The 21102-nt window shown below is 33.9% G+C and overlaps 2 protein-coding genes across 2 annotated transcripts; one reads left to right on the forward strand and one right to left on the reverse strand.

The window, feature by feature from the left end:
* Positions 1-4582: 4582 nt before the first annotated feature.
* On the reverse strand, positions 4583-8256 carry LOC116005269 (stromal 70 kDa heat shock-related protein, chloroplastic-like). The gene is made up of 3 exons (XM_031245531.1): positions 8054-8256; positions 6607-6707; positions 4583-5341 (listed from the first exon to the last, which is right to left on the reverse strand). Exon 3 carries the CDS (start codon positions 5250-5252, stop codon positions 4833-4835), a length of 420 nt encoding a protein of 139 aa, XP_031101391.1. The 5' UTR covers positions 5253-5341; positions 6607-6707; positions 8054-8256; the 3' UTR covers positions 4583-4832.
* A 1575-nt stretch (positions 8257-9831) lies between these two features.
* Positions 9832-17085, forward strand: LOC116005268 (dnaJ homolog subfamily B member 13-like). The gene is made up of 4 exons (XM_031245530.1): positions 9832-10033; positions 10146-10429; positions 15131-15485; positions 16395-17085. The coding sequence occupies exons 1-4, from the start codon at positions 9864-9866 to the stop codon at positions 16774-16776; spliced, it is 1191 nt and encodes a 396-aa protein (XP_031101390.1). The 5' UTR covers positions 9832-9863; the 3' UTR covers positions 16777-17085.
* The last annotated feature ends 4017 nt before the right edge of the window (positions 17086-21102 follow it).

Genomic DNA, 21102 nt, shown 5'->3' on the forward strand with positions numbered 1-21102 from the left:
ATATATATATATATATATATATATATATATATATATATATATATATATATATATATATATATATATATATATATATATATATATATATATATATATATATATATATATATATATATATATATATATATATATATATATATATATATATGCAACACTCAATGTTAAGAAATGCACCACACAAATATGCATTATTAGGTATACATCACCAAAAAACACACCACTAGGTATAAACAAATACACCACACAGTGTTCAGAAATGCACAATTATAAACAGGGGAGTTATGAGGTGTTTTTATGCATTTTCATTGTGGTGCGTTTCTTAACATTGAGTGGTGTAAATCGCACCGACCGCACGGGAAGGCGCTGCTACATTTGAATAGAAATATATATATATATTTTAGAGTTCAGGTATAGTGGTCGTACCTTAACGTGCCGTCAGTGTGACCGCACCACTAGGTATACAAATATACATCACCAAACATTAGAAAATGCACAACACAAATATGCACAACTAGTTACGCATCACCAAAAAATACACCACTTGGTATGCAAATATACACCACATAGTCTTCCAAAATGCATAATTAGGGGTAGGAGAGTTATGGTTGCATTATTTTGGGTGTGTTGTGTATTTTTTTGGTGTTTTTGTGCATTTTCATTGTTGTGCATTTTTCTTTAACACTAGTGGTGTATTTTGTTATTAACACTAGTGGTGTATATAGCACCGACTGCACGGGAAGGCGCAGCCGTATTTGAGCAGATTTCTATATATATATATAATTGATGAGTGAAAGAAACTATAGAAGATATGTTCTCCAATTTCATAATAAATAAAAAATGAATGAGGAGATAAGGTATAGTAGTTACCACGTCCAGCAGTAGTGCAAGAAAAAAGGAAGAGAAATGCCATCAAAAGAACGAAACGAAAAGTAGAATTGAACATGGCAGTCTTCTTGCGATTTGGTTTCCTTGAGGATATATGTAGACATGTCCTGTTTGCCTAGTTTTATAGTCATTGAAAGGAAAAGGATATAAAGAAGAAAAAGTCGTTAGGGTAACAACAAATTTCCGTGTTGGCCTGGACGACCCTCAAGAATATATAGTTGGAAGTTTGAATTTTAGACATTCAATAAAAATTAGAGTTAATAACTATTTCGGTCTCTGAATTGTTTCCCAATTGTTAATGTAGTTTTTTATTTTCAATTTCAACTAATTTGATCTTTGAATGGTTTAAAATTTCGTCAATTAACACTTTTAGGAACCAAAATGGTGACTTTTACATTTTTCTAAAAAACATTTCGTCAATTTGGTCCTTGAAATTGTTTAATTGACGTAATTTTAAATAGTTTGAGGATCAAATTGGTTGAAATTAAAAACTAAGGATGACATTGACAGTTATGAAACAATTGAGGGATCAAAATGTTAATTTTTTCTAAAAATTATGATCTTTAAAAAAAAAAAAGATTATGATGGAGATATAGGCCTTGTTTGGTAAATGAATGTTTGCTGATTGGCTTAGAAAGTATAATTAGTTGATAACATTAGCTAATTAGTTGTTAACTGATAGTTGTTTGATATAATTTCTTTTTCTCAAAAAGCTAGTTGAAAAAGTTGTTTTGAGCAGCTTTTTGAATTTTAGCATTTTAGAGTTACAAAAGTCCGATTAACCAAACACTTATTTAATTTTTTAATCAAGTGAAACAACTAATAGTGGTCAAATAAATCAAAATTGTATGATAAGCTAACTATTTTACCAAATAGGGCCATATGCTATAGGCCAACTTGCTTGGTGGGCTCAGCTTGATTCAGTGGCGAAAAAGGTGGGCCGAGGAGAATGAATCGGGGAGGCATGACCTGGGATGTCGCTTACGGCAGCTGACCGGTCCACCTTTTTATTATTATTATTATTATTATTATTTATTTAGTTTGTATGCATCGTGCATATTGGTGTATAAGTGTTTGTAAATTATTCAAACGTTGTGAGCGCTACGAAATTTCTTGTTTCTTTCCTGGTAAGAAAAGTTGTAACCCAATATTGTTGGATGGACGACTAATGAAATTTGAACTTAATTCCCTTACCATTTTTAACTAATTTTTACATTTTGACCCGGTTTTAATCTGAAGCCTCAACTAAATACCGTTTGAAGCTTAATTATAATCTAAATTAACCTATAAGCTCTTCGAAAAAGACCTTGTAAAAAAAAAAAAAAGACCTGGTCAAACAAAGACCAGAAGTCGAAGAATCAACAGTCAACTTGACTCTTAATCAATAATATGTAAGTTTATTCCCACATATATAATATGATATAATATATTATATTATTAAGTGGTTGTGGTGCAAGTAAATAACTAAGTCAATTAGTGATTTAGTCAGGCAACTCAGGATATTCAGTTTAGCTAACTGAATATCTTCCGATGGCATGTAGGCTTTTAAGCAATATAGTCCTCCCACTGCTCCAGTATTCAGAAATACGCACACCATCTAGTATTCAGGAGAAAGTGGTAGTCAAAACGTACACTAAGATTATTATGCAGGTTTACTATCGACAATTCCAACAACTATGGCTAGGAATATTCAGATGTTCCCATTTTTAACTAATGAAATTTGAACTTAATTCCCAAATTCCCATTTTTAACTAATTTTTACATTTTGCATACCGAAAAGTGGCTTATTGGTTCTTTCTCCTAGCTAGTATAAAACGGAGGTGAAGTTGCATATATGATGCCCATATATTCTTTACCCTAATAACTATATATCTATCAAAAACAATGGTTAAGAAGAGCTTTTCTCTAATTTTCTCACTTCTCCTCATCACTGCCTTTCTCTGCTTCAGCGTTACAAATGCCACATCTAGGAGACTCTATGCTACAGTTGAGGGTAAGCACTGCACATCTGAACCCCCAAACCTTTCATTTCCTCTTTTCTCTATTCTTTTTTCTCTATAAAAAAGAGGCCTTTATGGTCTTGGACTTGTTGGGGGCATTTGGTTCTTATAATTAAGCTCTGGTTGGTAAATGGTTGTTAGCTGATAGGTATCAGCTGATTTGGTTAGAGGGTATGACTAGTTGATAACATTAAGTGATTATAGAAATGTGTTTAGTAAATTAGTTGTTAGCTGATAGTTGTTTGTTATAATTTTTTTCCTAAAGAAAATTAATTGAAAAAAGTTGTTTTGAACAGTTTTTAAAATTTTAGTATTTTGAAGTTACCGAAAACTGATTAACCAAAGACTTATATTGATTTTGTTAACCAAGTCAAATAGCTAATAGTAGTCAAATAAGCTAAAATTAGTTAATAGCGACTAACTATTTTACCAAACCGACCATATTTTGATCTTTTGGTATATACTTTTCCATAAGATATGAGGTTAAATAAATTTGTTGCAGGAGCAGCAAGTGCGATTCCACCGCCACCCCCAGGGTTTAGCCCAAAAAGTGATCGCCGGTATACTACTCTAGTAGGAACCTCCCGTCCGCCGCCGCCGGAATATAGGGTGCCAGGCCATGGATCACCAGGAGGTATATATGTCAACAATTTTAATTAAAAAGCTCATTTAACATATTAAATAATGTCAAGTTTTTAGCATGGATCATATGAGAACACTTCCTTAGGTGAGTACGTACGCACAAACAAGCTAGTATGAGTGCACAGAATCTAATCTTAGACATACTTGGATGACGGGGGAGACTTTAGAGTCGATTGTGTGCAGTCATGTAGTAGATTTTGTGTCATCATGCTTGTTTGGATGATCTCATCTAAGGAAATGTTTGAAGTTGAATAAATATAAACACTACAATTAGACTTTTAAAATGAAAATGCAATAAGTTGTTATCAATAAGCTATCCAAAATAACTTTTTCATTTTCAACTTATTGACATCAATAAGCTAAGCCAAAAAAAATTGTTTACTACACATCATATTAGTTGTTTGAGCAGTCAAACAGTTAAACTTAGTCAAATAAATCAGGCTTTGACTGATCAGCCATCCTCTAAGGCCCTGTTTAGTAAATAATCAGCCTATCAGCCAATTTTGGCTTATTTGATCACTGTTAGTTGTTTGGTTAATAAGTTTTTTGTAACTCTAAAATACTAAAATTCAAAAGGCTACTCAAAGTAGCATTTTCAATTAGCTTTTTGAGAAAGAAAAAAAATTATACCAAACAACTATCAGCTAACAGCCAACCCAATCAGCCAACTTTTTACAATCAGCTAATGTTATTAACAAATCATACAGTCTAACCCAAACAGTCAACTCAATCAGCAAACAGCCATTTACCAAACATGACCTAAATATTCCAATGTCATTTCAAGTAAGATTTAATTTAATCACTAAAAAAAATTCAGTCCTTTGTGGGTAAATGCTGTAATTATGAGAATCATTTTTAAGTTGATAATTTTATAAGAAACTTGAGTTTTGTAATTCATTTGTAATTTTATTGGCGTTTGCAGCACCACATCGAGCTTGAGCACCGCCGCAAAATACAAATAAAGTGTTCCAATAAGCAGCCTGCAGACTACTTCACAGGAATTGAATGATTTATTATTTATCATTATGTGTTGGATTATGGACACACGTATATCGTATAGTGAAGGGAAAAGGAAAAATTGTATTGATTGCAGTAGAAGAACTTACAGAATAGAATCCAAAAATGCATAACTGTATATATACAGGGGAAGAAGATGGATATATAGTAAATGACACTACTATCCTTTGGATATTTTTCTCCTAATGGCTTCATCCTCCAACACTCTCGGTAAGCTGGACATGCAAGTTTTGTATGTCCAGCTTAGAATGGGAGTGAGAGAGACAAACTGATTCTTTAGATCTTCATTTAATGTGACTGGAACTCCAACAACTCTTGTTGGCCATTTAGCTTCATCAGCAAAAACTCCAGAAGGTCTATACCATCATCCTCCTTGAAATTTGATGATAGCCAATCACCAATTCTCTTATCAAAATCATCACCACCAAGATGAGTATCTCCAGAAGTAGACAACATCTCAAACACGCCATCACCCACCTCAATAACAGACACATCAAAAGTTCCACCTCCAAGGTCAAACACCAGGGTAATTTCATTGTTTTTCTTTTCAGAACCATAAGCCAGTGAGGCAGCAGCCATTGCCATTGCTTGCCAATTAAAGTTTAGTTGCTTAGCAATGGTCTTGATCTCAACTACACATTGAATTGGAGGCAATCTTGTTGAAGTACAAATTATGTCTCTTAGAACATGATAAGCATCATCATACATCCTCAAAGCTTCACCCCAATCTCTACGAAACTTTGTGTGTACAACAACTTTGAAACAATATTGGATATTTTTCTCCTAATGGCTTCATCCTCCAACATTATGAATTATTAAAACTATTTTCAGTTCATCGGTACTCAATTTATATATAGTCATATATGTAGGCATACGCATGTTGTTGTAATTTGGAAAAGAAAATTGTAATTGGAATTTGGTTCTTTTAATGATAAAATATGATTGGGTTTTTTTCAATTATTGATCTGAGTAACGTGCAGTGGGCTGATGATCATGTTAAGAATACTGTTCAACTTTGAGTCAACGAAAGAATACCGTAAAAATCAATCTGGCTAGTACTTTGTCCTTTAATTGGATAAGTTCAATGCAAATGAAGATTAGTTTAAGTATGATACGGATTTAAGAGTGCTTCTTATAATTATAGAATATGTTCAGGACATCTCGTGATTTGATAAAAAAAATATGTTCAATTTTTTCAATCATTTTCAAATTGAAGAAAGTATATATAAAATATAAAGTTTAAATTAAAGACAAACCTTGCTTCTATAATCTTTAAAACCGAGTATTATTCTTACAAAGCCATAATATAAGACATTTATTGTAATAATAAATATGACAAATAGAGAAAGAATACTTCCATCAAAAGTATTTTTTTATATAGATTTATTGCAATTTTGCTAGAAAATTCTCGTCTATTCTTTTTTTAAAAACCAAAAAAAAAAAAAAAAAATTAATGTTAGGTGTAATCTTTATATAGATTTTGGTGATGTTAACTTATGTATTTTAGGAACTTAGACTCCCAAGATTTTAGTTGTAATAACCTTTGAGATTAATTTATGTATATACCAAAATTAGGACATAGCTACTACCTAGGCCTCAAGTTGTGAGTGATCTCACCGATAGATGTTGAAGGTAGCATCTTATAGTTGACTGTGTTCACTATCGACATACCTTGTTTAGTAGTCCACTAGAAGTTTTTGTTATGATCTTCGCCTTTTTTAAAAAAAAAAGAACTCATTGGTTCACACCAGTAAACAAGTGCAACAGCCCCCATTTCAGTTCATGTTAATTAGGTCAACAATTGACCCCAAATTCATATGTATAGGTCTTCTGGTAGATGTTCTATCATCTTACCTTAACTGATCCTCAAAAGTACTTAGCCAAGTTTTGCCAATGAGAAAACATGCATTTTGGACTTGCTCTAATTAGAAATATTTCTTTTACCTAAAAGGAGATGATTTTTACCTATTTGTCAATGGTGTGTTGCAAAAAAATAAATTTAATTAAATTAAAAAAAAAAAGAGAGAGAGAGAGGAAGAAATGACAGTTTTTGGACACCTACCATTTTAAAAGGCGCCAACTAGTAGATTTCAAATGTTTGCTACACTTCTCCGAGACGCATGGGACACTTTTCCGAGGTTTGCTACACTTTTCTGGAGTTTTCTGGGAGTTGTACATAAGTTCGCATAGGTAGTAGAATGGTCTAGAATCATATACATTAGTGTAGAGGTAGTAGAGATCCTTAGAATATTCTAGAACTTTGAATCCTCATGTATATAAAGAGTGTTAGGGAGGATTCTAGAGAGTAAATGTTAGCCGTAGGATAAAACCAATCTCCACCATCCATTGAGGAGGTGGAATGGGTATAAATACCTCTAATGGGGATTCATTTGTAAATCATCCAACAAACCATCCAAGTGTGGAATAAAGTGTAGAAGTATTACAAGTTCCCTACTAATTTCAAGTGTATCTTTTAGCTTCTTGCCTAACTTATTTCCTACCATCTTATCACTTACTTTGCATACTTTACCAGGGAGAACGAGGCTGACTTGACTATTAGAGGGGAAATATAGCCGAGACCGCATGAGACATTGTTAGGGGAAAGGAGAAAACAAGTCCGTGACATATGGCTAACAATTTCTCTACATCTCCCTTCTTGCAACAGGAAGTTTTCAAATTTAAACCTACTACATTTTCTAGATGGATAGAAAATGTAGCCTCACCAAACAAGCGCAAATTATATCGTGGACCGTGGTGCACAATGCATTGTGGACCGTGGTCCCAAAACGACGTCGTTTTGATTAATGAAACAGACGGATGAATTCGCGCCACTCACTTTCTTTTTATATATACTGCACTTTCTTTTCATATATACTGCACTTTCTTTTCAACACAACTGCAGTTCCCTTTTAACACAACTGCAGTTACTTTTTGATATAACTACAGTTGTATATTATCGAATTAAACTATAGTTATATCAAAAAGTAACTGCAGTTGTGTTGAAAAAACTATAGTTATATCAAAAAGTAACTGCAGTTGTGTTGAAAGGGAACTGCAGTTGTGTTGAAGTAACTGCAGTTGTGTTGAAAGGGAACTGCAGTTGTGTTGAAAAGAATGCAGTTGTGTTGAAAGGGAACTGCAGTTGTGTTGAAAAGAAAGTGCAGTATATATGAAAAGAAAGTGTAGTATATATGAAAAGAAAGTGAGTTATATGAAAAGAAAGTGTAGTATATATGAAAAGAAAGTGAGTGGCGCGAATTCTTCCGTCTGTTTCATTAATCAAAACGACGTCGTTTTGGGGACCGTTGTGGACCGCGGTCCACGATATAAGAACTGCCAAACAAGTCTAGTAACTGGGAATCTAAAACCAAAATTCTGTCCAATTTCTCCGCAACTCACAGAGCTATGCCTCAAGACTTTTCCCGTGGAATCTTCTATGAAATTACACACATTATTGACTTTGACTAAGAAATATAGTTTTAAAAATAAGCAAATTCTGGAGATCTAACCTTATCTCCTTCCTTCTTCACCCTCGATCAGTCTCAGACGACATTCCGACATGATAGACCCGGTGACAATCTCGACCATCATCTCCATCATTGCGTCCCTTGCAGCAACAGCGAGTTCTGCAGGAAATACTGCGAAAACAGTTGTCGAAACTTTAGAAAAGAAGAAAGGGAACGAATGGAAACTAAATGCAGAATCTATGAAAGTGCTCGAAGATTTTAGGTTAATTTGCTGTCATTCGAAAATCGGAGATCAGATCTGTGATTTATTTTTTTATGCAACGCGAACATTTAATGTTTCCAATACTAACCTCTGTGTTTGTTCTGTGTAAAAGTTCCCTGATTGGCAGATCATCATTTCCAGTGTTTGACGGGAGAAATTATATGATCTGGAGCATGAAGATGAAGCATTTGCTTAAATCCTTTGATCTCTGGGACTTGGTGGAAAAAGGGTACAAAGAGAAAGGACGCAACGATAAGGCTTCAAAGAAAGATCGGGAGAAGGATTCCCTGATTATCCTGATTATCCTGCTAGCAGTTGACGAATCAGCTGGCCGCTGCCTTGTTAATGCAAAAAACTCAAAAGAGGCGTGGGAGGCCATAAAAACGCAATATGAAGGTATTTATTACACATCGATTAAATTATAAACCTAAATCGTAGATTGAGTTAATTCCATTTTTGGTTATAGACGACAGTTCACTTTTAGTCATTTTTTATCAGAACATCCACATTTGGTTATTCGGTCGCTTTAACCGAACCGAATTAACCGAAATTTTAAAACCTTTAACCGTTAACCGAACCGAAGTGTGTGTTACCGAATTAACCGAATCGAAATTTTTTTCGGTTAATCGATCGGTTAACCGATTAACCGAACTTTTTAAACCTAAAATATAAAATTCTAAAAATAACATCTAAAATAATAAATTCAATTAAAATAAAATACAAATCATCTATAACTTCAAATGTTCAAACATCCATAACTTCAAATCTTCAATCTAATTAGTATTTAGTATTTATATTTAATTATTTATTTATATATATAAAAATTCGGTTAACCGTTCGGTTAATTCGGTTAACCAACCTTTCGAACCGAATTAACCGTTAACCGAAGTTTCAAGATTCATTTAACCATTAACCGAACCGAATTTTTCGGTTAATGACTGAACCGAAAATAGAAATTTCATACTACAAGAAATTTCATATTTAGTGACAATAGAAATTGTCACTAAAACTATTGATTTTGATCACTATTGAAATTAATGACCAATTTTTGAAGTCGTCACTTGTCGTCACTATATCCTCCGTCACTATTGTAATAGTGACGACTTTTGAAAATTTGTCACAATTACTCAAGATTTTGTGACAATGTTTACATACACTAATAATTTTTTTGAGTGATACGAATAGTGGTCACAATAAATAAACAATTTATGACCTAANTGTTGAAAAGAAAGTGCAGTATATATGAAAAGAAAGTGTAGTATATATGAAAAGAAAGTGAGTGGCGCGAATTCTTCCGTCTGTTTCATTAATCAAAACGACGTCGTTTTGGGGACCGTTGTGGACCGCGGTCCACGATATAAGAACTGCCAAACAAGTCTAGTAACTGGGAATCTAAAACCAAAATTCTGTCCAATTTCTCCGCAACTCACAGAGCTATGCCTCAAGACTTTTCCCGTGGAATCTTCTATGAAATTACACACATTATTGACTTTGACTAAGAAATATAGTTTTAAAAATAAGCAAATTCTGGAGATCTAACCTTATCTCCTTCCTTCTTCACCCTCGATCAGTCTCAGACGACATTCCGACATGATAGACCCGGTGACAATCTCGACCATCATCTCCATCATTGCGTCCCTTGCAGCAACAGCGAGTTCTGCAGGAAATACTGCGAAAACAGTTGTCGAAACTTTAGAAAAGAAGAAAGGGAACGAATGGAAACTAAATGCAGAATCTATGAAAGTGCTCGAAGATTTTAGGTTAATTTGCTGTCATTCGAAAATCGGAGATCAGATCTGTGATTTATTTTTTTATGCAACGCGAACATTTAATGTTTCCAATACTAACCTCTGTGTTTGTTCTGTGTAAAAGTTCCCTGATTGGCAGATCATCATTTCCAGTGTTTGACGGGAGAAATTATATGATCTGGAGCATGAAGATGAAGCATTTGCTTAAATCCTTTGATCTCTGGGACTTGGTGGAAAAAGGGTACAAAGAGAAAGGACGCAACGATAAGGCTTCAAAGAAAGATCGGGAGAAGGATTCCCTGATTATCCTGATTATCCTGCTAGCAGTTGACGAATCAGCTGGCCGCTGCCTTGTTAATGCAAAAAACTCAAAAGAGGCGTGGGAGGCCATAAAAACGCAATATGAAGGTATTTATTACACATCGATTAAATTATAAACCTAAATCGTAGATTGAGTTAATTCCATTTTTGGTTATAGACGACAGTTCACTTTTAGTCATTTTTTATCAGAACATCCACATTTGGTTATTCGGTCGCTTTAACCGAACCGAATTAACCGAAATTTTAAAACCTTTAACCGTTAACCGAACCGAAGTGTGTGTTACCGAATTAACCGAATCGAAATTTTTTTCGGTTAATCGATCGGTTAACCGATTAACCGAACTTTTTAAACCTAAAATATAAAATTCTAAAAATAACATCTAAAATAATAAATTCAATTAAAATAAAATACAAATCATCTATAACTTCAAATGTTCAAACATCCATAACTTCAAATCTTCAATCTAATTAGTATTTAGTATTTATATTTAATTATTTATTTATATATATAAAAATTCGGTTAACCGTTCGGTTAATTCGGTTAACCAACCTTTCGAACCGAATTAACCGTTAACCGAAGTTTCAAGATTCATTTAACCATTAACCGAACCGAATTTTTCGGTTAATGACTGAACCGAAAATAGAAATTTCATACTACAAGAAATTTCATATTTAGTGACAATAGAAATTGTCACTAAAACTATTGATTTTGATCACTATTGAAATTAATGACCAATTTTTGAAGTCGTCACTTGTCGTCACTATATCCTCCGTCACTATTGTAATAGTGACGACTTTTGAAAATTTGTCACAATTACTCAAGATTTTGTGACAATGTTTACATACACTAATAATTTTTTTGAGTGATACGAATAGTGGTCACAATAAATAAACAATTTATGACCTAATATGTTATTACAAAAAATTAATTTAGTGACAACTAAAATTGTTTCAATTAATTATTTTATTGTGACAATACTTTAGTCACAATAATTATATTTATTTGTGAGAATTGTTTTTTGACGCAAAAATGATTATCAGTGACAAAAAAATTACAAATAATTAATTTATACCCAAAACATCTTTAATATTTTTAATTTAAAAAAAAATTATGCTTAGAAGCCTCAGGCTTCATTAATAATGAAGTCCGAGGCTTCTATTTTACTGCACATCCAATTTGAATTGGATGTGCAGTATAAGGGGGCGTTGAGCTCCCCTTTATTTAATGAGGGAGCTCAACGCCCTTCTTCTCTATTCTTTCGACATCACTTTTTTTTTTTGATTTTATTATTATTATTATTATTATTATTATTATTATATATTTGATTTGATACAATCATTTTGTACCAAAATTATACTAAGAGAATAACTCTTAATGTACAAATAATAGACGATTGTCGTTAGGAGTAATAATTCAATTAATTGAGTTGTTATTTTGAGAAATTGTTACTTAGCTTATTCAATCAAACTAAATTATACTTTAACTAATTCGATTAATTGGTCCATAACCAAATTTTTATTATATATAATTTATTTTATATTATATATTTGATTTGATACAACATATTATAGAAATTGTGCTACATTGGATGATTCTTAATGTACAAATAATTGACTATTCGTATTAGGGTAGTCATCCAGTTCATTTAATAAATTTTGAATCAAATTTAGAGATAAAGACACCATATTAATAAAAGAACAAGCAATCCCTAGGAATGACATTCTTAGTAACAACTAATTACTCAGCATAATTATCATAAATATAATTAGTGACAAAATTTGAAATCAACACAATTATTGTCACAATTTAGTAATTTTTGTTACGGAATTATAGAGCGTCACAAATATTTGTAACAATTTTATCACAAAAAATTACAGTATTAGTGACAATAGTATTTTTTTCTCACAATTGTTTGTCATTTATAATAGTACTAACCAATTGTATTTTTATTGACAAAATATGTTGTCACAAATATTATAAACAAGAGTGACCAACAACTATTTGTCACAAAAATTATTAATATTTGTGTCCACATTATATTTTGTCACAACTACATTCGTTCCCGCCATAATTATAATGCCGCCAAAATGCACATACATTTAGTGACAACAAATAGTGACAACGTATGTTACAACACTATTATTCTAGTAATAGTGACAACTTACTGATAACAAATATTTACTTGTCACAATTACCATACTATCAGTGACTAAAAAAAGGTTATCACAATTATCCCACATAATAGTGTCGAATTATTTTTTTGTTCACAAAAAGTGTATTATTTGTGACTAAATTACAAAGTGTCACAAAAGATTTGTCACTAAATGTCTTCACTAATTACAAAGTACCCTACTTACGTCGTTCACTGTTGCATAGATCGGCGCACAGAATGAACATTATACAACACACCCACAATCAGCACGTATAATGAAAAATTTGTTTTTCAAAATTTAGTCAAATACGCTATGTACACATATCAAATTTAAATACTTGAGAATTTTGAAAAAACATACACGCTATAATCTAGAAGGGAAGGTCAATCATCAATTTTAGATTAAAAACAAAGAGGGGTAATATTTTCGCATGATTATTTTTATTCTTCCTAAAATTCATGGAATTAAAATCCCGGAGGGGAGGGGGAGCATGGGATTCTAATTCCATGAAAATGAAGGAATTACAATTCTGTGGAATTTCAATTCTTTTCAACCAAATGAAGGAATTTAATTGTCTTTGGAATTAAGTAGGAAGGAAATTGTAATTCCCTCAAACCAAACGCGCGGTAAGTGGTAGGAGATTGGCCAAATGGATCTCATGCTTAAAGGACAGGGTGTTGAACCACCACACCAACCATGTTGGTTAAACCTAAATTGTAAATACTAAACCCTAAACAGTATAAAGTGAACCTTTAAACTAAACGTAAAATCAAAAAGTTAAGTCATAAACTATAAAATCCAAACTCGAAATGCACTACAGTTTCACATTGTACAAAGTGAAATATTTAATACTATAGAGTGCACTTTTAATATAATGTGTAATTTTAGATAATTCGGAAAAGTGCACTATATAGTTTTAAAAGTTGCATAGTAAAGTTGGCAATAATTATAAAAATCTTTAAAAAATTTAAAAAAATTTCATCAAAACTGTGAGATTTTTTCCAATACAAGGCTAAGATCGGTTCTTAGTTTTCTCTTGGGCTTGTTCTCATATGATCCAAATTATATATATATATATATATAACAGTCACCTACGAGAGAAATACGAACCATTCACAACCGTCTACGTGTCCAAATCGACGAATCAAATATAATTTTTAAAAAAAAACGACATGGTGACATTTTTGAAAATAACACGAACTTTGATGCAAGTAAATGTGTTATATGTGCAAGTAGCTGGTGCACCTTTGCAAGTGAAAGGTGCAAGTAAAATCACTTATTACAAATGCAAATATTTTCACTTACAAGTGCAAGTAATTTACCTTGTTAACATTCGTGCACGTCGGTGCAACTAATTATAACTTTAGGTGCACTTAGTATTGATGCTCAGTGTACATTTTATTTGCACCTGTAATACATTTTACTTGCACTTGTAATACATTTTACTTGCACTGTGCACTATATGAAACTACTACTTGCGCTTGTATATATTTTTGTAATATATTTTACTTGCACTTCGATGTTCAATTATTTATGAAAATACCACCGCGTTTTTTTAAATCAGAATTTTTCATCCGTAAGATCTGGATATGTGAAAGGATATCATGCGTTCTGGGTTCTCTCCTGAGCATATCGTTCTCATTTGAACGCGATCTTATATGTGTGTGTATGTATGTGCGCGCAAAAATTTGTGTTAGATTTTTACATGTATTATACTTTCTCTTGTCATTTGTATATAAATTTAACTTGTTTAGTGTGAAAGATGTTTCGTAGTGAGTGAGTATTGATGGTCCAAATGTGAGCAAAAAGTCTAGGAAAGGGAAGTAAGGGGTGATTGGTATAAGAAAAAGTGTAGTACTGTTTACATTAAAAAAAATATTACATTTTTCTTAAAAAGCATTACATTTTTTCTTATAAGTAATAAAGACTTTATTTCTGATTAGTATTATATTTTTACAATATAAGTATTACATTTTCATATTGATCTAATCGGACCCGATCCGTCTCACGAATAAGGATCTATGAGACGGTCTGGCACAAGTGTGACCTTCTGGCCTTGTTTGGTAAATAGTTATTAGGTGATTGGATTAAAGGGTATGACTAGTTGATAACATTAACTGATTATAGAAAGGTGTTTGAGTAAATGTTTGGTATAATTTTTTTTTTCAAAAAGCTAATTAAAAAAGTTGCTTTGAGCAGTTTTTTTAATTTTAGCATTTTGGAGTTAGAAAAAAAGCTAATTAATCAAACACTTATATTGATTTTTTTAACCAACTCAAATAGCTAATAATGGTCAAATAAATCAAAAATGACTAATAAGCTAACTATTTTACCAAGTAGGGACTTTATCTATTATATTACTCTAGTCTTCAATAGGACTGGTATCGGAAGAAGACTTTAAGCGCAAGTATGAAATAAAATGTAAAGTTAAAATGAAATAACCAATTAAGACATCATGGAGGAAATAATATAGTAACACAGAAACTTGTGTCATATCGTCTCATTAAATGTCCATGAGAGGGGACTTATACTAAAAAATGTAATATTAATCAGCAATAAAATGTGTTTTACTTAAAAGGAAAAAAAAAAGTGTAATACTTTTTGAAAAAAAATATAATACTCTTACTTTGTCAGAGATGGAGAATATCCGTGGTGGTCCTGGTGGTGGCACATTCGGTGGAGAAGAACCAACTTCTTCCAGGTTTAACCCTAGGAGTGTTGATGACATGTTTGCCGAGATCTCTGAGATTTTAAGACCCTTTGGAGGAATAATGGATGGTGGTCCTGGGATGAGAGATGGAAGGTTTGGTAGTATGTTTGGTGATCATATGTTTTCCTCCTTTGGCGAAGGTGGTGGTGGATCAATGCACCAATCAGCCCATAGGAAAGCGCCTCCCATAGAACAGACATTACATTGCAGTCTTGAAGATCTCTACAAGGGTACCACCAAGAAATTTAAGGTTTCTAGAGAGATTATTGTTGGGAATGGGTAAGTAGCTTTTCATGATATTCATATATTCATCCTCGATTTGTTTAGTTATGTTCAATGACCAAATTAAAACATGAGTGTTAAGTTGATTATATTCCTTGTGTTAGGTAAACATTCTTTCGCATTGATTAACCATCATTTGAATGTGAGTGATTTCATCTAGCTATTAGATCAATTAATGTGAGTGATCTTCTTAAAATGTTGAATCCCTAATTTCAAGGGTCCTCCACATCTCTGCCCGACATATCGCAGTAAGCATATGAAGCCCCTCACTTTGAAAAGTTGCTCTCACACTGTGACAACGGGTGAGACTTGATTCACACTGTGATGAGTGAGACTTAATTCCTGATCTTTCTTTCTTGTAACCGGCCAACTGAGTTGCTCATGCGGGCAATTAATGCAAGCGATTGCCAAAACCTCTCATAGTACACAATATAATCTCTCTCTCTCTCTTTGTTGTTTTAGGTGTCGTTGGTAAAACTCACTACAAAATGTGAGGCTCTATTTTATACTGGTCAGGGCCAAATTTTAGGGCTCTATTTTATACTGGTTAGGGCCGAATTTTAGGGCATGCAAGATGTGCAACAGCACAGGGTCCCAAAATTTTGAGGGTCCCTAACCCTGGCCCTAATAGTTAGTATATGTATTTGTGATTATATTGGCCTAAAATTAGGTTTTTCTATATTTTTCTCTTTGCAATTTTTTTCAATTCGCAGTTTATTTATACTTTGATATGACCTCACATATTTACCAGTACAGGACAATGCAAATAAAAAAAACCGGCCCTGTTATTGGTGTCTACTCTAATAGATCTGATAATCTTTTAGGAAGAGAGGGGAGGTGATGAAGGATTGTTAGTTTTTCTTGTATGACTTTCTATTTGCTGACTGTCTGTTATTTTATGTGTAGCAAAAGAATGCCTGTAGAAGAGATCCTAACCATAAATATCAAACCCGGTTGGAAGAAAGGTACAAAGATTACGTTTTCCGAGAAAGGAGATGAGTATCCAGGTATTATACCGGCAGATCTTGTGTTCATAATTGATGAGAAACCTCATAAGTTATTTACGCGTGATGGGAATGACTTGGTTGCCACACTAAAGATTAATTTGGTAGAGGCTCCCGGCTACACGGTGCATCTCACTACGCTGGATGACAGGAACTTGACTATCCCTATCAAAACCACGATACACCCACACTGTGAGGGAGTTCTTCAAGGGGAAGGTATGCCCATCTCTAAAGATCCATCAAAGAAGGGAAACTTGAGAATTAAGTTCGACATAGAAACTTGAGAATTAAGTTCGACATAAAGTTTCCCACAATTAGGCTAACGCCAAGCCAAAAAGCTGCCATAAAACAACTATTGGGATCTTCTATCTGCTGATAGATGTCCAAGGCTTCACACCATCCGTGCCCTATCTCATTTAAATCTTGTCGGAGATTTATATAGTAAATGTATGTTTGAGTATTTCAAAAATGTTTTCAAACTTCAAAAATACTCCGTATTTTGGGTGTTGTGAGTTTAGTAGAAAAGATTATTAAAGTTATTTGATTTTGATTGGGAAATGTCTTCCAAGTTAATTAGAAAAAGAGTTTTAAAAGTCTGTTGCTGCCTTTCTGCTGCTTCTTATTTTAAAAGTATTTGAAAGTCAAGGGATCTAAATTGTCCAAATTAAAAGTCGGGACTAATTTTGGAAAATCAACATAGTCGGAGGACCATTGCTGGAATTAACTCTCAATTGTTATTTAAAAGTCTACTACATGTAGTTTCAGGTCAATAACGTGGTATACTACTATTAAACAGTTGATGCCTAAAATAGTAGAAAATAACGCATATATATATATATATATATATATATATATATATAATTTTCTCAATCAATAACAATTGAATTTTAACTGTTGATTAATTTAAATTATGTCTATTATCATCTGGAAGATGGAGTTTATTGTTGGAAAAATAGCACTAAAATGACATTTTAAGTGGTCATTTTGTGGTACAATAATGTGGATTCGAGTTCTTCTTAGTTAGACGAAGATGTCCATATATTGTACGCTCAAAATGAATAATGGGTGTATGACAAATTGGTTCTCAAAGTAGACCCATTTGAGATGAAATTGGGGTGAGGAATAAGTTTACGTAGCTTTTGTTCCACATTGGTTTGGAATGAAGATTTGACCCACTATATATACAAGAGTCTTTTTATGACTATGTAACTTGTATAGCATAGAGACTCTCTCTCACACGTAGGGGGTGCAAATCAAATCTCAAATCTCATCCTTTCTTTCAAGCTATCTGCGTTTCATCCCACGTTCTAGTTCGCCGGATCCCGAGTTTGTGTGCTCAAACGCAAGGATCGTAGTACGTGTTGGAAACCAAGATCGCAATGCTCCAGCACCCCTCTATTACGTGTTGGAAACCAAGATCGCAGCCTAGATGCACAGGCTAATCATAAAACGGACTAAGCTGTCATAGATATAAACCAAGATAAAATTCTCAAAACATAAACCACAATCATCGAAAGTACTCAAACCACTAATCCAGAGTATACTAATAATATCTCAAGGCACACAGGCTAAACATCCTCATAAGGAAAGCTCTAGCGCGCTCTCGCATAACTACTCCATACCTGGAAAACACACAAAGAACCATTAGCAAAAGAATGCTAAGCAACCACCATTCACACCCGCAAGGAGATATAGATATACATAAGCTTGTAAATAGGTTTACACACCCATATAGAATATAAACACCAACGAACTGTTCAGTAGTTGAAAACGATACTCAACAATAATAAGCTGAACGAATCACAAACCAAGACTCAGTCAAACAAAGCCAATAGCCAACAACAAAGCATAATGCAATAATGAACCGTAACCGAGATCCATAAGGTATCGACCGAATTAGCATAAAGAGCTCATAAAACGGACCAAGAAGGAACCCCAACTCCAACCTCCAAACCAAGTCAACCCAACCACCAAACCAAGTCAAACCACATAGTCAGAAGTCAGGAGTCAAGAGTCAATCCCGGAAAAACCGGTACACAGGGGTGACCAACCCAAAGTCAGTGGTCAAGAGCCAAACCCGGAAAACCGGTACACAGGGGTGATGAGCCCAATCACAGGGACCGAAGTCCAATCACAGGGACCGAAGTCCAATCACAGGGACCGACAGTCCAATCACAGGGACCGAAGTCCAATCACAGGGGTAATCAACCCAATCACAGGGACCGAAGTCCAAAGTCAGAAGTCAATAGTAGCACAGTCAATAGTAGCACAGTCAATAGTAGCCAACAACCACCAACAACCTCAACCAAACCACCATCACAACCTCATACTCCAACATCACTCAAAGCAACTAAAACAAAGTGTTCATCTCAAATATGAACACAACCAACTCCCAGATAATGAATCAAAGGATCAATAGATCAAGAATACCAAAAATGGAAACCAAAGACATGAATCAATACTCCAAGCTAAGGTATAAAATACCCAATAAATGACATGAATAAATACTCCAAAGACATAGTAAAATACCCAACAAAACAATCCAACAATGATCAGAAACAAAGGAGAATAACAGACAACAACAACAGAGAAACCGTTCACTGGAAATCAATTCCCAGTGGCCTAACGGAACACCGCAACGGAGCACACCTCTCCGCCGACCTCCTCCGCAAAGAGGAGACGGTCTCCCTCAACGGGCCTCTCCCCTCCGCCCGACACCACCGTCGCCACCTTGCGGATCGCCCTCGCGGGTTACATTGTGCCGTCCGGGTCTTCCGCAAGGCCAACCCAATTTCCAGATTCCAGAACCGAGAACAGACATGAACAAATCCAACTTCCAGAATACAAAATCAGACCAAATACACTCACATTTCATCCAATTTAGAGTCCAAAAATAAGGAAATCCATAATATCATTGATCATACAACACAAGGCAAAAGATCAAGATGAAAACCAACAAAATACATCCAAGAAATAGGCTAACAACAAGAATTTTCAGGATTTCCAACACCAAGAACATCATATATAGAATAGGTGAACAAAATAGATTTTGATGGACATAGTGGTTACCTCAAAGAGCTTTTCCTATTCCAACAAGCCTTTTGCTAGCTCACAAAGCCCCACCTTCACCTTGATCATCTTTTTCCCAAAGAACCCCAAAAGAACACTTATAAGATTATGTAAAAAGACTAGCAAAACCATAAAATGCAAGGTAGATTCTAGGCTAGATGCACTTACCCAATCCTAAACAAGCTTAAAGTAGCAACCTTTACTTGAAATCTTGTAGGGAAAATGAAGATCAATTTTAGGGAAATATGGAGTGGAAAGTGGCGTGAGAGAGTATAGTAGGGAGGAAGAAAGGAGTGAAAGTCTTTAGGGTATTTTGATCTTCAAAATATATACTAAGAATACATACAATATTTAGGGTGTAAGACATTAAATGATGTGGGCTTAAGTAACTTATAAAATAATGGGTGTAGGAAATAAATATAATCAAGACTAGTAAGTTGGGCTTAATAAATTCACCCCTTACAAATTAAATACAAGAATTAGCCCATAAGATGTCTTAGAAACAATATATATATATATATAATGTATGATCAAGAATGTGGGCTTGTAGGATTATTTAATTACAAAGGTTGTAAGGGTCCAAATTAAATAAAATCCCTTACAAGAATAAATTCAATTAGTTGGGCTCTTGATTAGAATAATTAAATTAGGCTCAAGAAATATATACATATATATATATATATATCAAATTGAAGGAATTAGCCCAATTGGAATTAAATTAAATTGCCCAAGGAATTAATTATCGAACGAAAGGCTTGAACGAATTTACGGGGTGTTACACTCTACCCCCCTTAAAAGGAGCTTCGTCCCCGAAGCTCAAAGCTCACAGGAACTTGAAACAGAACGATTCAAAGGAACAAAGATTCAACGGAAGACTGAAAAGAGAACGATTGCTCAACTAGTCCTAAACTCAAAAACATACTAACACGCAACTAAGCTCAAGCACATACTACACCTCTAACATTCTAAACTTATAACCTACCCAACCCAAACTAGCATGCAAGAACTAAACTAGCTACTTACTTAGGTAAAAAGGATTCCTAACAAAGATCTAACATATGCATGGAAGCTATCAACTGAACGGGCTGCTACACTTCTTTGCTTTAACCTTTTGACAGCTTAGGCGAACTCCATTTCTTGAAAGATCCAACTCAGAACCATTCCATAAGGATAATAGTACGTGTTGGAAACCAAGATCGCAATGCTCCAGCACCCCGGGAGGCGGTAATAGTACGTGTTGGAAACCAAGATCGCAATGCTCCAGCACCCCGGGAGGCGGTAAATAAGGGTTTAAGGACAGTGGCAACACGACTCGTGCTTCCAACCAACCCAAAATCTTCCAGGTTTATTTAACCTTTTGTGGTTTATTTTCCTAGTGTAATCATCCTTCGTGGATTATTATTTATTGTATTTTTATTTTCTTTGTGATTTTCAAGAATCAGATTCTTACATTTATAACCTCCATGAAACTTCCCAGTGACTTCTCCTTAAAGTTTGGACAAAAAATTTCGCGGACATACATGATGCATGTGAGAAACGAT

Source organism: Ipomoea triloba, chromosome 14 (genome assembly GCF_003576645.1).
Source record: "Ipomoea triloba cultivar NCNSP0323 chromosome 14, ASM357664v1".
Taxonomy (NCBI): Eukaryota; Viridiplantae; Streptophyta; class Magnoliopsida; order Solanales; family Convolvulaceae; genus Ipomoea; species Ipomoea triloba.

What these genes read in the sequence shown, in the direction of transcription:
- LOC116005269 (XM_031245531.1), bottom strand. Translation starts at nt 5,252, where the DNA reads ATGTATGATGATGCTTATCATGTTCTAAGAGACATAATTTGTACTTCA.
- LOC116005268 (XM_031245530.1), top strand. Translation starts at nt 9,864, where the DNA reads ATGATAGACCCGGTGACAATCTCGACCATCATCTCCATCATTGCGTCC. An exon ending in CATAAAAACGCAATATGAAG is followed by an intron (nt 10,430 to 15,130) that starts GTATTTATTACA and finishes TTACTTTGTCAG; the next exon opens with AGATGGAGAATATCCGTGGT. An exon ending in GAGATTATTGTTGGGAATGG is followed by an intron (nt 15,486 to 16,394) that starts GTAAGTAGCTTT and finishes TTTTATGTGTAG; the next exon opens with CAAAAGAATGCCTGTAGAAG.